This window comes from Furipterus horrens, unplaced genomic scaffold, assembly GCF_987537825.1.
Source record: "Furipterus horrens unplaced genomic scaffold, mFurHor1.1.pri manual_scaffold_4, whole genome shotgun sequence".
Taxonomy (NCBI): domain Eukaryota; kingdom Metazoa; phylum Chordata; class Mammalia; order Chiroptera; family Furipteridae; genus Furipterus; species Furipterus horrens.
The window spans coordinates 62,696,090-62,711,751 of NW_028327174.1; the positions used below are offsets into that span (position 1 = coordinate 62,696,090).

The following is a 15,662-nucleotide window of genomic DNA, read 5'->3' on the forward strand; positions in this document are numbered from 1 at the left end:
GGATTTCCAGTTCTCCTGAATCTTAAGATGTTGGCATTGCAAATAATCAATTAAATAATGGAAAGTATATACAGATATTTAAACAGAAATAAAAAGAGAGAAAACCAAAGTTGTGTCTGAAGTTCCAAAGTAAAATCATCCCTATTGAAAGCTTAGTTCAATGAAGTCTTATATATGAAAAATCCAACATACAAAACACAAAAATCCATTGTAGGGATTTCCATTTCAGGAACAAGCAAAGGAGCTGACGAATAACTTCTTTCAACTGTTAAATCTTCCATAATTTTGACTTTGTTCAATTATAAAATTTTATTTATCTTCTTTCAACTGTTAAATCTTCCATAATTTTGACTTTGTTCAATTATAAAATTTTATTTATCTTTCACACGAATCTTTTTTGGTTTGCTTGATTATTATTATTTTTAATTAAATTTATTGGGGTGACATTGTTTAACAAAATATTATATAGGTTTCAAGTGTACAATTCTATGACATGTCATCTGTATATTGCATTGTGTGCCTGCCACTCAAAGTCAAATCTTTCCTCACCAAAAACTAGATAGCAGCATAGGTAAACATGGCTCACCTCCTCACACAAGCACATCAAAATTACAAGTAAAATATAGAACCACCATAACTCTGGAACATCACAAATCAAGTTGAATGAAGTCTGACAACTATGGACTTAAAGAAACCACAGACATCCAGATTGGTAGGAGAGGCAGAGACATGGAACTGGCTGGTCCCACATCCACACGTGGGTGGGATACCTTGGGAGTGAGGAGTCCCAGCCCCACACCAGGGCCCCCAGCCCAGGGTTCCAGTGCCAGGAAATAAGCCCCCATAACTCCTTATGGCTGAAAAAATCAGTGGGGATTAGTCAGTGGAAGAAATTGCTGGAGTCCCAAGCAGTTCCTCTTAAAGAACCCACAAAAGGACTTAATCAGACTCACTCCCTCTGAGCTCCAGCACTGCGGTAGCAACTTGAAGGACACCAGTGGCATTCAGGGAGAAAGTGAAGTGTCTGGCATCAAGGCAAGAATTGAAGGACAGCTTTCTCCCAGACAGAAATGTGGGCCATTGCCCCTTTTCTGAACCTTCCCAACACAGAGCCACAGAGCTGGAAGGCAGGTGCCATATCTGAGACTCCATCGACCTAGCTAATACTGTTTGCCCTACCCTGGAGATCCCCAGAGACTATGTCCTACCCAATTCATGGGCCCACCCAAACTTCTTTTCAATATGAATCGCTGGTTTTGGCTCATGTTTCACAACTTCCTAAAGCCTCTCAAAAAAGCAACAGCCAGCCTCAGTGATCCCCAGCCCCCCATACCACTTGCTAAGGGACCCAGGCCTGTCATTAGCAGCAACCAACCTAGAATCACAGCTTGGCTTTGCCTGGGAACCTCCAAGCCCAGTACAAGAAGCAGCTATCTCATATTGCTTTATAGCTTAGGCAGGATGGGCCCTAAGCAAAACACAGATGGGGACTGACCTTGGCCTGCACCACCTGAGACACTGAAGAGGCTATACACCCAGTGGACAACTACAGACCATGCTGGTGCACCACCATCCTGCCTTACACAGCTGATCCTCCAAGAAGGGCAGAGCTTGGTGATCAGTGGTCACAGCCATCCCTTGAAGCTGACTGGCCTGGGTAAATCCCTCCCATTGATCTGCCAAGAGCAACCAAATACAAGAGGAGGGTGTACTCAGCCCAACAAAGGGTGTACCTCAAGTACCCAGCTTGGGTCATAGGTAAGGCTGTGCCACTGGAACCTACAGAACACCTACTACATTAGGCCAGACAGGGAGTCACAGCAGCTCTACCTAATACATAGAAACAAACATGAGGTGGGTGGGTGTGTGTGTGTGCCAAAATGAGGAGACAAAGAAACATGGCCCAAATGAAAGAACACATCAAAACTGCAGAAAAAGAACTAAACAAAATGGAGATAAGCAATCTATCAGATTCAGAGCTCAAAACACTGGTGATCAGGATGCTCGAGGAACTTAGTGAGGACCTCAACAGCATAAAAAAGAGCCACTCAGAAATGAAGGATACACTAATTGAAATAAACAACAATTTACAGGGAAACAACAGTAGAGGGGATGAAGCCAAGAATCAAATCAATGATTTGGAACATAAGGAAGCAAAAGACAATCAGAAGAAGAAGCAAAAGAATCTAAAACACAAGGATAGTGTAAGCAGCCTCTGAAACATGCATCATAGGGGTGTCAGAAGGAGAAGAGAAAGAGCAAGAAATTGGAAATCTATTTGAAAAAAATAATGGAAGGAAAGTTCCCTAATTTGGTGAAGGAAATAGACATGCAAGTCCAGGAGAGTCCTAAACAAGATGGATGCAAAGAGGCCCACTCCAAGATACATCATAATTAAAATGCCAAAGGTTAAAGATAAATAGAGAGTCTTAAAAGCAGCAAGAGGAACACAGTTAGTTCCCTAAAGGGGAGTTCCCATAAGACTGTCAAAAGAAACTTTAGAGGCAAGAAGAAACTAGCAAGAAATATTCAAAGTCATGAAAAGCAGGGACCTACAGCCAAGATTGCTCTACCCAACAAAGATATCATTTAGAATTGAAAGGCAGATAAAGAGCTTCCCAGACAAGAGAAAACTAAAGGAGTTCATCATCACCAAACCATTACTATACAAAATGTTAAAGGGACTTATTTAAGAAAAAGAAGAAGACCAAAACTATGAACGATAAAATGGCAACAAGTACATATCTATCAACAATTGAATCTAAAAAACAAACTAAGCAAACAAAAACAGATACAGAATCATGGACACGGAAAACGTTTTGATGGTTACCAGTTTGGAGGGTGTGTAAGGGAATGGTTGAAGAGGCAAGGGGATTAAGAAGTGCAAATAGGTAGTTACAGAATAGCCATGGGGATGTAAAATACAGTGTTGGAAATGGAGTAGCCAAAGAAGTAGTAGGCATGGCCCATGGACATGAACTATGGTGTGGGGAATTGCCTGAGGTAGTGGGGAGTGCCGTATGGAGAAGGGCAAAGGGGGAAAACATTGGGATAACTGTAATAGCATAATCAATAAAATATAATTTAAAAACTAGCTTTAGCTCACTGGTTCCTTCTAATCAAGCCTGTTCTCATGAATCCTTTGCATGGATGGTAGGCCAGTAATTGCCCTGAGGTATAAAAAGATGGAAGAATCTGAAAAGATACTTAAAGGTAGAACTTTTAGAATCTTCCTCATCTCATGTCATCATCCAAACTATTTTATTCCAGGTGTATTTTTTTCCTGGACCTTACTCAGCCTCCACTTTGCAGCTCACTTAATTCTTTTAAAAATGCTTTTAAGTTTTATTTTCATTTTCAGAATCTTGGTTTGAAAGAGTTTGTAAGCAAACTCTTCATTTCTGTTTACCTGTACTGTCAACTTTCAAAACATTTTTAATATTAAATATCAAAAACTCTGTTATTATATTTATGGGGACTTCAGTTAAGAACAATTACTAAATTTGTGCATATATTCAGATGTGCTAAAAGCAAATCATTTACAAATCTGCTTAAAGTATGACTACATGTTCACATGCTCTAGTCATCTGGGGGTGCTCCTGGAGGGTTTGAAGTGCTTGTGTGAAAATGTGTTATTTGCTAATATGGCCTTTAAGTCAGTAAAAGTAATGAGATGCACAGAAAGCTCCCTGGCCTGTGGTTCTGAAAAATATGGCTCTGAACAGTACCAGGGTAGAGAAAATGAGGATACAAAATCCAACAGAAACTTCAAGGAGGAACATACACCACAAGTAACTTTCTTTAGGGTTTTCAAGATGAATTTCTCCCTCTAAATGGTTAAATACAAGTTTGAGTCAAAATACAAAGTGTCCATACATTCAATGAATAGTTATTGAGTGATTACCATGTGCCAATCTCTGTTCTAAATTAAACACTGGGGATACTTTTGTGAAGAAGCCAAATAAAAACCCATGCTCTTTTGGTGCTTATGTTATAGTGATTTATTTTGAAGACATTTTGTCATAGTAAAATCTTTTAATCATTAAAAAGTTTTAAAAAAACCATTCATTGATGCACATGTAGGTTGTTTCTATGGCTTTTCTATTGTAAATAATGCTGCTATAAACATATGGGTGCAGATATCTTTTTGAATTAGTGTTTCATTTCCTTTGGATGTATTCCTAGAAGTCAAATTGCTGGATCATATGGTAGTTCTATTTTTTATTTTTTGAGGAACCTCTATATTGTTGTCCAGAGTAGCTGTACCAATTTACAATCCCACCAGTAGTGCAGAGATGAGCTCTTTTCTCCACATCCATGCCATTATTTGTTACCTCTTGTCTTTTGTTAATAACCATTCTAACAAGCATAATGTGATGTCTCATTGTGGGTTTTTTCTTAAGTATATTTTACTGATTATGTTGTTACAGTAGCCCCAATTTTTTTCCTTTTGCTCCCCTCCACCCAGTACCTCTCTGCCCCCCAACAAATCCCACCTCCTTAGTTCATGTGCATGGGTCATGCATATAAGTTCTTTGGCTTCACCCTTTCCTATATTATTCTTAACTTCCCCCTGTCTATTTTGTACCGACCGATTATGCTTCTTAATCCCTGCACCATTTCCCCATTTCTCCCCCTTCCCGCTCCCAGCTGATAACCCTCCAGATGATCCCCATACCTATGGTTCTGTTCCTATTCTCATTTATTTAGTTGGATTTTGTTTTTATTTTTTAGATTCAGTTGTTGGTAGTTGTGAGTTTGTTGTCATTCTACTGTTCATAGTTTTGATCTTCTTTTTCTTAAATAAGTCCCTTTCAAAAAATGGCTTGGTGATGATGAACTCCTTTAGCCTTCCCTTGTCTGGGAACCACTTTATCTGACCTTCCATTCTAATGATAGCTTTGCTGGATAGAGTAATCTTGGTTGTAAGTTCTTGCTTTTCATCACATTGAATACTTCTTGCCATCCCCTTCTTGCCTGAAGTTTCTTTTGAGAAATCAGCTGATAGTCTTATAGGCACCCCTTTGTAGGTAACTCTCTGCTTTTATCTTGCTGCTTTTAAGATTCTCTCTTGATCTTTCACCTTTGGCATTTTAATGATGATGTGTCTTGGTGTGGTCCTCTTTGGGTCTAGCTTGTTTGGGACTCTCTGTGCTTCCTGGACTTGTATGTCTATTTCCTTTGTCAAATTTGGGGAGTTTTCCTTCATTATTATTCCAAATAAGCTTTCAATTTCTTGCTCTTCCTCTTCTGGCACCCCTATGGTTTGGGTGTTGGCACGTTTAAAGTTGTCCCAGAGGTTTCTAAGCCTCTCCTCATTTTTTTCAATTCTTGTTTCCTCATTCTGTACTGGTTGACTGTTTTTTTCTTCCTTGTGTTTCAAGTCATTGATTTGAATCCTGGTTTCCTTCTCTTCACCATTGATTTTGTGTGGATTTTCCTTCATTTCATTTAGTATAGCCTTCACTTCTTCCCTTATACATTTGTTGTACTTAAGCATATCTGTCAAGCCTGTGAGTATCTTTATCACCAGTGTATTGAACTTTACATCTGTTAGGTTGGCTAGCTCCTCATTTGTGAGGTTGGCTATCTCCTCCTCACTTAGTTCTCCCACTGGAACCTTGATCTGTTCCCCTTTTTGGGCCATACTTCTCTGTCTCCTCATCTTGACAAGCTTCTGTGTTTGTTTGCCTCTGTGTCTTAGGTAGAGCTGCTGCACCTGTTATTTTGTAAGAGGTGGAGCCTTAGGGATTTGTCAGTACAGGGAGACCTGTTTCATCACATTGTGGCGCTGTGTGTGGGGGAGGGGGCCGAGAGGGAACAATACTGCCTGCCCAGCACTTGCCCCTTTTCCAGGCACCTCTCCCACTTCCGCACTGGACTGGCACCCCTCTAGCTGCTGTCCTTGCCATCGTTCCCAGAGGGGTGGGTTTGCGAACGTTCTAGGACCATGGGGGCCCTTTAAACAAGCGGACTCTGCTGAGAGACTGGCAGTTTCTGCCTCCACCCCAACCCCACTGGTTTGCACAGTCAGAAGCAATGAGGCTTGGTTTTCCCTGGTGCTGGGACCACAAGCTGCCAGGTCTGGTGAGAAGCAGGGAACGCTCCCTAGGTGTCCCTCCTGACTTTAAAACGTGTGACTGTGCTTTCTGCTAGCCTGCCTCTGCCGCCACTGCTGCTGCCACCACTCCATAAATTTCTTCCACTGACTCGAACCCCACTGGTGTTTGCAGCCAGAAGTTATGGGGACTTATTTCCTTGTCACCAGAACCCTGGGCTGCAGGACCTGGTGTGTGGCTGGGTCTTCTCACTCCTGACATATTCCTCCCAAATTTGTATCCACCCCATACATGGATGTGGGACCAGCCTATTCCACATTTTCATCTCTCCTACCAGTTGGATAGATGTGGTTTCTTTAATTCCATAGTTGTCAGACTTCCATTCAATTTGATTTCTGATAATTCTGAGTGATAGTTATTCTATATTTTAGCTGTAATTCTGATGTGGTTGTGTGAGGAGATAATCCATGTTTATCTATGCCACTGTCTTGACCAGAAATCCTTATATTTGTTTTTGTAATCTCAGCATCTAGTATTTGTCTGTCACAACCTAGGCACTGACAGATAGAAAAGATGTACCTTGTGGGTGACACACCCATACACCTTTTATATACATAGCACATACTTGCACATATATACATGCACACTCACACACATACACCGGAAGAGACAAAAATTCATCAGACTGTGGGAGATAGAATAAAATACAGTACAGTATTCCCTCACTTATCACAGGTATTATGTTCTAGTCCCCCCCCCCGCAAAGTAGGAACCTTACATTTATTCTACACTCTTAAACCTACGTAACTACTATATCAGTTTGTACTCAGAAAAACACATGTACAAAGGAAGAGACATTGAAAGCAGAAAAAGCGTAGTCTCTCTACTTCTAAGGACTAACAGAAATGTGAAAGTTATGTTGTATTTTTGCAGCAATATCACAGGAGTAGAGAGCCACTTTTACCAAAAGCCAGATGAAATTAGGCCAGATGCTATAGAACCTAGTGCAGTCTAGGTTGTATGATCAAAACCAAGATAAATTAAAACACTCAGAAAAGCTAAAGCAGACTGAACATAATTCACATGGCATTCAAGTACACACTTATGTACAATTGATTCCATATAAATGAACTCTTATACAAGTAAACAATGAACATATTGTGATTAAATATCTCTTCCACACTAAGATGGATATGGTGCTCATACAGCCTCAGTCTCTGGTTACCCAAGCCCCTGCCCTCACAAGGGAAAAGGTGAGAAAGATGGAAGAGAGCTCATTCTCAGCACAATGTGATTATATACTGCTCCATGATTATAAACCATCCCACACAAATAGTCATCTGTGCTCCAAACTGTGCTGACAGTCATTAATTCTCTCAGCAAATACTGGGCACCTACTCTGAGCTTCACTTTCTGCTAAGAACTGGGTCACCAAGAAGATAGTCCTTCCAGCAAAAGCACCTATTTTAAAGTTTCTAGACAATGGATTCCTGAAAGTCCTGATTGAGAAACACCATTGCTCTGTTGGTTTCATGGTATGACAGAGACAAAGTGTTCAAAGAGGCAAAGCCTTGGCTTTATGGAAATTTTATGTTTTTTGTTATCCAACTCAGTAATTTTAGGGAACCACCCTGCAGTTTGTATTTCCTGTTTTTGTTCTCTACAGATGCCAGAAGGCAGGCACTTCATAATTGTTAAAGATCAAGAGTTTTCTTTTTCAATGTTTAGGCATATAAGGAGTCTGTGGGATAAAAGAACAGCTTAGCAGCTTGGGGGTATAAAATAGACCAGGAGAATAATGAACACTACCTGAATGCTTAGGACCATAGACACACTGATTTGGTTACTTTTTAATAATTCAAGGTACCCTCACTGCTCCTACTGTGGGGACTGAGCTAATGAGGCTAATGAATAACTGCCCTGCAATGGGCTGAAATTCCCATAAACTTCTTGCACCTGCATTTTTTGCAAACAAATCCTACATCTGCCTCCAAAACCTATGTGTGTGGGGAAGGAGCTATACATGCAGAGTGTGTGTGAGTGTGTGTGTGCTTGTGCACATGTCACCTGGTCCCAGAGGCTTGTTCTTTTCCACGTCACTTTGCCCAAAGCATCATCCATTCTTTCCTCTAAATTTTATTACTCATAAAGATTCTAAACTATTAGAACATGATGTATCTAAACATGATCTATTAAAATATTCTCACATCATATATTCAACATCTTTTTGTTTCAACACCCTGAAAAGTAGAAATTCAGTAAACTTTTTTCACTACACACAAAAAGTGAATGAAACTGGGAAGATTTAAGATACAAGCATTAAATTAGAAATTCAAAAATGCAAGACTTATTGGAAGTTGAGTAGGTGTAACTGTGTAATTAACTTAATTATGAATTTTTATGGGCTACAATGAGCTCGTATTCTTTTAATAATCAGAAAAAGACAAAGGGAAATATTCAAAAATATAAATGGAGATTGAGAGGCATGTTATGTATTTGTTTTATTCCTGACAGTTTCTATATTTCTAAAGAAAAATATTTGATCAAGAAACATTTAATAGAAAATTATCTCTGACTGAAAAGGAACATGGCATGAGACACGTGACAAGGTGTCAGACATGTGACATGGCCACATTCCAAAAACTTGGAATCCAGAATGTCTTTCTTGTCTCTGTGAAGCGGTAAAGCCCCAGCAATCCCATCTGAGTGCAAATGGGATATCCATCTTTCTGGAGTGGGATATCTGTGTCCACGAGGCTACAAATCATAGGCAAATGAATCTCCAGAACCCCAAGCTTCGTTCACTCACATGGGCTTCCTAGGACCTCAAGCCCACCTAGATTGGAAGCAGATCCTCTGGGAGGGCTGTTAGTCACACTGCAGCACCGGGAGGATCCAAGAGACACTCAGAGTCACTCTTTCTGTCTACATCCACACTGGCACTTATGCCAGGAAATTAGGAAAACCCTGTGCTTCCTCAGTTTCCAACTCTTATAATGCTGGGATGTGGCAGTGCTGGCCATTGGAAGTAGTAGACAACTGCAAACTAAAAATGGACTTTGTAAGGGTGCCTGATTTCATGATTATTTCATAGATTTAAATTAGCTCCTAATGAGTTCTTCATTTGATATCTGACAAAATCATTCTAACATTCCTCCAGAAGAATAAGACTAATTTTTTAAAAAGGTTATGTTATCAGCCCTGGCTGGTGTGGCTGAGTGGATTGAGCGCTGGCCTGCGGACCGAAGGGTCGCCGTTCGATCCCCAGTCAGGGCACGTGCCTGTGTTGTGGGCCAGGTCCCCAGTTGAAGGCATGAGAGAGACAACTGATCGCTGTTTCTCTCACATATCATGTTTCTCCCTCCTCTCCCCTCTTTCTAAAAATAAATAAAATCTTTTTAAAAAAAGGTTATGCTATCAATTATTTTTAAACGTATTATAAAAGTACAAATATTACAATGTTAGAACAAGAAATATGCTCTAAAACAACCCCTGATGTATAACAGAAGTTAATATGAAGTAAAGAGCAAGTCAGCCTCTCAAATTGGTAAATTTGATGACTCAGAAAAATAATTCAGGGTAGCGCTTTACCTCATACTATTGCCAAAATAAATTTTTATAAAACCATAGAATAGGAATTAATTTCCAAACATAAAAGTAATTTAAAAAATCAGAAAAGATAGGTTTGACCACATAGAATTTTAAAGCCCCTGCATATTCCACCTGCCTCAAAAATATACATAAATAATAAATTTAAAAGAATTGCATTAAAGGTAAATATACTTATCATATAGGGAGCTTTCCAAATATCTAAAAACACTATTATTTCAATATAAAAATGAGCATGGTACACAAACATTTTAAATCGTCTATTAGATAAAAGAAAATGTTCTACCTCAATAGGAATTTTAAGAAGTCAGATTAAAAGAACACTCAGAAACCACTTTTCACTTTTTAAATCAGCAAAATAGTTCAGATGATTAATAACTCGTGTTGATGAGGGTACATACAGTAAACAGGCACTCTCCCACACTATTAGTTAGCGTACAAATGGGTGCAAGCTTTGTGGAAAGTAATTGTTCTAAGAGCCTTTTAAAAAGTTCATAGATCTAAGAATTTATTTTACCAAAATAATGAGATGAGCACAAGGTTTTGATACATTAATCAACAAGTATTTTCTGAATGCCTGCTGTGTGGAGCTCTGTGTTGGCAGCTGCAGTGAATTAAAAATTAAAAAAACCAGAACTCCTGCCCAGTGACCATCTGTTACCTAAAAAGGATCTGTATTGTGATATTTCTAGATTCAAACCCTGAAAACGATCTAAGTAACATGCAATAAAGGAATGAATAAGTAAATTATGGTATGTTCACAAAGTGGAATATTATAAGGGCATTAAAAATAACTTGAAAAAGAAAACCTATAACACAGGAAAATGCTTGTGTTAAAATATTAAAAGCAAAAAGGTCATGAGGCAAAGCCAAATATATAATTTTACCACAGTTATGAAAAATATATATGTTCCTAGAAAAAAGACTGGATGGAAATATTTGAGCATGTTAACATTAAGTGATCTGTATTTTTCCAAAAGTCATAAAATCTGGGCTCCACTGCTTATTACCAATATATGACTTTGAGAAACTCAGTTTAACCTCATAAACCTTAATTTTCTAATTTGTAAAATGGAGCTGTAATTCTGGCCTTAACTGCCTCAGAACTCAAATTAGATCATACGTGAATGGGTACTTTGTAAACTAAAATCTCTAACTAAATATCATATACTATTATTTTCTTAGCAAGTAAAAATGATTAGCTCTGAAAGACTAAACCCCCTTCTTCCACTTTTTCATATGGAAAATTCCTATTTAATATAGTCAGGGATATGTTCCAAGACCCCTGGTAGATGCCTAAAACCACAGACTGTACCGAACCCTATATATACTCTTTTTCCTATACATACATACCTATGATAAGGTTTAATTTATAAATTAGGGATAGTAAGAGGTTGATAACAATAAATATCATAAAATAGAACAATTATTATAATATGCTATAATAAAAATTATGTGAATGTGGTCTCTCAAAATAACTTAATGTACTATACTCACCTTTTCACTTAAAGGTAGCACTTGACGCCTTCTCTTTGACATATCAGAATTGTCAGTATCACTACTCTTGTGCTCTGGGGCCCTTATTGCATGAAATAAGGGTTACTTGAACACAAGTACTGAGATAGACAATCTGACAACTGAGATGGGTGGGTAGCATATACAGCATGGATATACTGGGAAAAGGAGTAATTCATGTTGTGGCTGAACGGAGGGGGCAGTGTGAGACTTCATCACACTACTCGGAAAAGTGCACAATTTAAAATGTATGAATTGTTTACTTCTGGAATTTCCCATTTAACACTTTTGGACCACAATTGTCCCAGGGTGACTAAAACCACAGAAAGCAAAACCACAGGTAAAGGTATGGGGGACTACTGTATAACACTCACTCTGGGGAAGTTTTTCTCAGCTTACCCCATTGGCCCCCAGTCACCAACTTTGCCACATTTATGTGCACTACATTAATCCACACTCACTGCCTAGGTACCTCACCTGGCGACTTTCTTTCTTTCTTCTTTTTTAAAAAAATCTGGAATTATATGAACTGGGGCTAACTAGAGTTTTCCAGGAATTTATGAAACCACCATTTCTTCACTCCCATCCTAATTTTTTGCCCAAATGATATAAAGACATAACAACTGAGCTGTCCTAAATTCAGGTGATCTCTTCAGGAAAGTATTCCATAATCTAGTGGGTGACATCTGGATCTTAAAAATTATTCTCATCATCGTTACATTTTTAAGGGTAAAGACTACCCACCTGAGGCCTTGTGAGGCACTGTTCCCAGCAGAGGGACATTGACGGTGGGATCTGCCATGATGCCTTTATCCAGAGAGCGCAAGGACAGGAATTCATAGAAGTACTCTGCCTGCAACAAAAGGCACTGATGATCAGTATGGTGGAAACCACAGAGTAAGAAAGCACTTTTCAACTCATCTTCCCTTTGATGGGAGAGTGACGTTTTTCTCTATGGGTACTCTGAATTCTGGAGCACACAACATCTAAAATATCGTGTAGGTAGAATTCACCCTCTGGGTTTTAGAGCTCTAGAATTAGACTCTCTGTTTGGAGAGAAGTAATCTTTTAAAAACATTAATAACATTCACCCAAAATATCAACACAGTAAACTTTTAGTTTAACAATATTAGTTAGTTGCCCTTCTTTAAAAGGATTGAAAGAAATGCTCCCAAGGAAACAAGAAATGTCAAAATAATCAACTAGCCCTTAGAAATTCATCTCCGCTTCTTGGGTAATTCTTTAATTCTTTTTGGAAAGCTGCAATAATAAATAAGGAATAATGAGAGCAGAAATCTATTGGCAAAAGAAGATATTAAAATCCAAAATTTAATGATCTTGCTGTTAACATTTTTCAGTGCCATTCCCTGAGAGATTTATATTTAAAATCTCTACTTAATTATGGAGAGAAAATGCAAAATTCACCACTATAATACGACAACAAGTCATAAAACATTACATTGTAAACATTTTCATTTTCCCACTCAGTCTAGTTGAACAACCATGAAATATAGGAAGCAGTGATTCATAACCTCACTGCAGAGCTTTATCTTTGATTCTCAACTGAATTCTCAACTGGGTTATTAAAAGAGTTTGGAACAGAAGCAATGTTCTTATTTAGGAATATAAAACAATCAATATATCAGGCAGATGCTAAAATGGAGTTAGGCAAGTTGACTGGTTCTGCAGTTATCTGGAGAGAGAACCAGAATTTGGACAGGTTAATAAGAAAAATTAATTACATAAATATGAGCTAGAGAGGGGTTAAAAAAGAATGTGGCTTTTCTAATATGCAGTATAAAATTTATTTTCCAACATAGACAATATTAAGAGATACATGGTAGACATTCACACAACTTTCTGCTTTAAAGGACAGTATCAAATGGGTTAGGTTTTAAGAACCTCATATGAGGATGATAATGTGAAGGGGTGAGCTCATTTGCTATAGGGACATTATCTACACTTGCAATGAGGTGAAAAACACTTCTTGGTTTCACCGGGCCAAAAGGAGCACCTTCATCGACCAGATTCTCACTGCAGCCCCTTTGACTGTGGCAGTGCTTACAGAAGGCCACTCTAGAAGGGTGAGAGTTTCATGAATTAATCTTTTAAATGTAATCATTGGAAGGGCTCTGAGGATAAAAGGTCATAAGACAGTCAGTTCTTCCCCTAAGAGAAGGGAGAAGATTGCAAGAAGTCTGATGAAAGAGTGTTGTGAGGAAAGATAGTTCAATTTGGAATGAATTCCTTCAAAGAGAGAACATTATTTCTGTCCCTGAAGGAACATGAATGACTATTAAAAGCGGACAACTACTTAGCTTTTTGCAAATCCTGGTATTTTAAATGACTTCCCAGTTACACTTCCCTTTACACTTTACTGATAATATTTATCATTTAACATTTTGTTCCAAAATATATTTTAGTTGATATTATAAACAGATTGAGTGCTGGATGTGCTTATAATTAATAATTTTGAATCATTTATATCACCGAGTACAGTAATACCTAGCAACACTGACACAACAAATATCCAAGTGCCAAGACTTATTCTAAACATTTGAATCAACAGTACACATAACAATGGAAAAGAACTAAGTGGATGGAGAGCAAACACTTTGAAAACAAAGCTTTTAAGTAGCTATACCGCTTCCAATACCCTGTAATAAATCATTTGCTGCTCCATGATTATATCGTCTTGCTTTATCACATTATAAATTAAATCTATGTTTATATGGGTGGTATATTTAAAATCACACTTATAAAATTAATATAATTTCAATAAGTTTTTAAAATTAAATTTATTGGGTTGACATTCATTAATAAGACTATATAAGTTTCAATTGTATGATTCTATAATACATCACCTGTATATTGCATTGTGTGCTCACCGCTCAAAGTCTAGCCTGCCACATTTACCCTCTGGACTTCTCCCCATTCCCCTTCCCCTCTGGTGACCTTCATACTGTTGTCTGTGTCTCTGAGTTTTTGGTTTTATTTTGCTGTTCATTTGTTGCTTTCTGTTTTATATCCCACATATGAGTGAAATCATATGATTCTTGTCCTTTTACATCTGACTTATTTTGCTTAGCATGATACTCTCAAGATCTATGCATGGTTTTGCAAATGGTAGTATTTCATATTTTCTTAAGGCTGAGTAGTATTCCATTGTATATTTGTACTCCATTAGTTTTTTAGAACCATTTTATATATTATAAGAAAAAATATTAAATATTAGAGGAAGATTAAGACAATGATTATATAGAACTGATACATGTTTCTTTTCCTTTTTTCTCTTCAAATTTTCTACATGTGTTTCCTTACCTTTTACAGTGAAATAAATGTTTATTTTTTTAAAAACCTTAATCATGTACTCTGCTTTCACTTTAAGTGCCTGATGATATTTGTATAATTCTCTGATCATGGATGAAATATTCTTCCTGGACTTCTATTTAGTGGGGCTGTACTCATATAAAACTCTTGTATATCTTCTTGAACGTGTACTTCCAGAAAAGAATACTCACTCACTATTAAAGTAGTTTATTAATGTCTATTCCAAAAATGTTTGATGACGTTCAAAGAATGTGGAACTGAAACAATTTCACTCAGGGTCCAGAAACAACCCCACAGGGCAATGATTTTCAACCTTCTCATCTCATGGAGCACATAAACTAATTACTAAAATTCTGCAGCACACCAAAAAACATGTTTTTTGCCAATCTGACAAAAAATAGGTATAATTTTGTTTAATTCACACCATAAGGCTATTGTTGTGTTGGCTGTTGTCATTTTTTAAATTTGACAATCAAAGGGAAAAGAGATCAGTGCCTCTAAGTAGATAGTCATAGATTGCATGTTTTAAAAATTCTTGCAGCACACCAGTTGAAAGTTGCTGCCATGGAGCATTTGGGTCTCCTGTTGTAGCTTTTGAGTATAGCCACATTAAGTAGGCTGGGAAGCACGGAATCCGCTATATTCAGTATCAGAGTTTATAATTAGTGTTGGCATGACTGTTCAACATGATGCATTTAGGCTTAATGGACTTCTCTAGACAGCCAATACTCTGATCTTATCGATAAGAAATTTCACACCACAGAGGAGTTAGGGCATCTCTTTGATTTCTTTGAGAATCAGTAGATTAAAATCAGTAGGTTTTTCTACTGCAGTTCTAAGATTGTATCACAGGTTAAGAACTGGTTGTAACAGTTTCTTACTTGGATCCTATCAGTGAAAGGCAGTCGCCAGAGTCAACTTTTTTGTCTGTCTTTCTTGTTGAAGATGATAGTGTTTATATAATTTCTGAAATATGTAATTTTCTTTATACTTGGTAATTTTTAAAAAGGGGGTTTGTTCATGTATTGTTTTTATTGCCTTATTAAAATTTTCAACTTGAAAACCACTTAGAAATTGACAACACTTTGTCTCTAATTTGGACACTGATTTCTTTCAAAGTTTGACATTATAAAGAGATCTTCTAAAATC

General features: G+C 37.6%; 1 protein-coding gene across 1 annotated transcript in view; it reads right to left on the reverse strand.

Annotated features, from left to right (window-relative positions):
- The window catches only part of WIF1 (Wnt inhibitory factor 1), a 78,892-nt gene that overhangs the window by 20,387 nt on the left and 42,843 nt on the right, over positions 1-15,662 (reverse strand). The window contains exon 3 of the mRNA XM_090275638.1: positions 11,928-12,036. Within this exon, the coding sequence (XP_090131764.1) occupies positions 11,928-12,036 (109 nt within the window). The remainder of the gene's footprint in view (positions 1-11,927; positions 12,037-15,662) is intronic.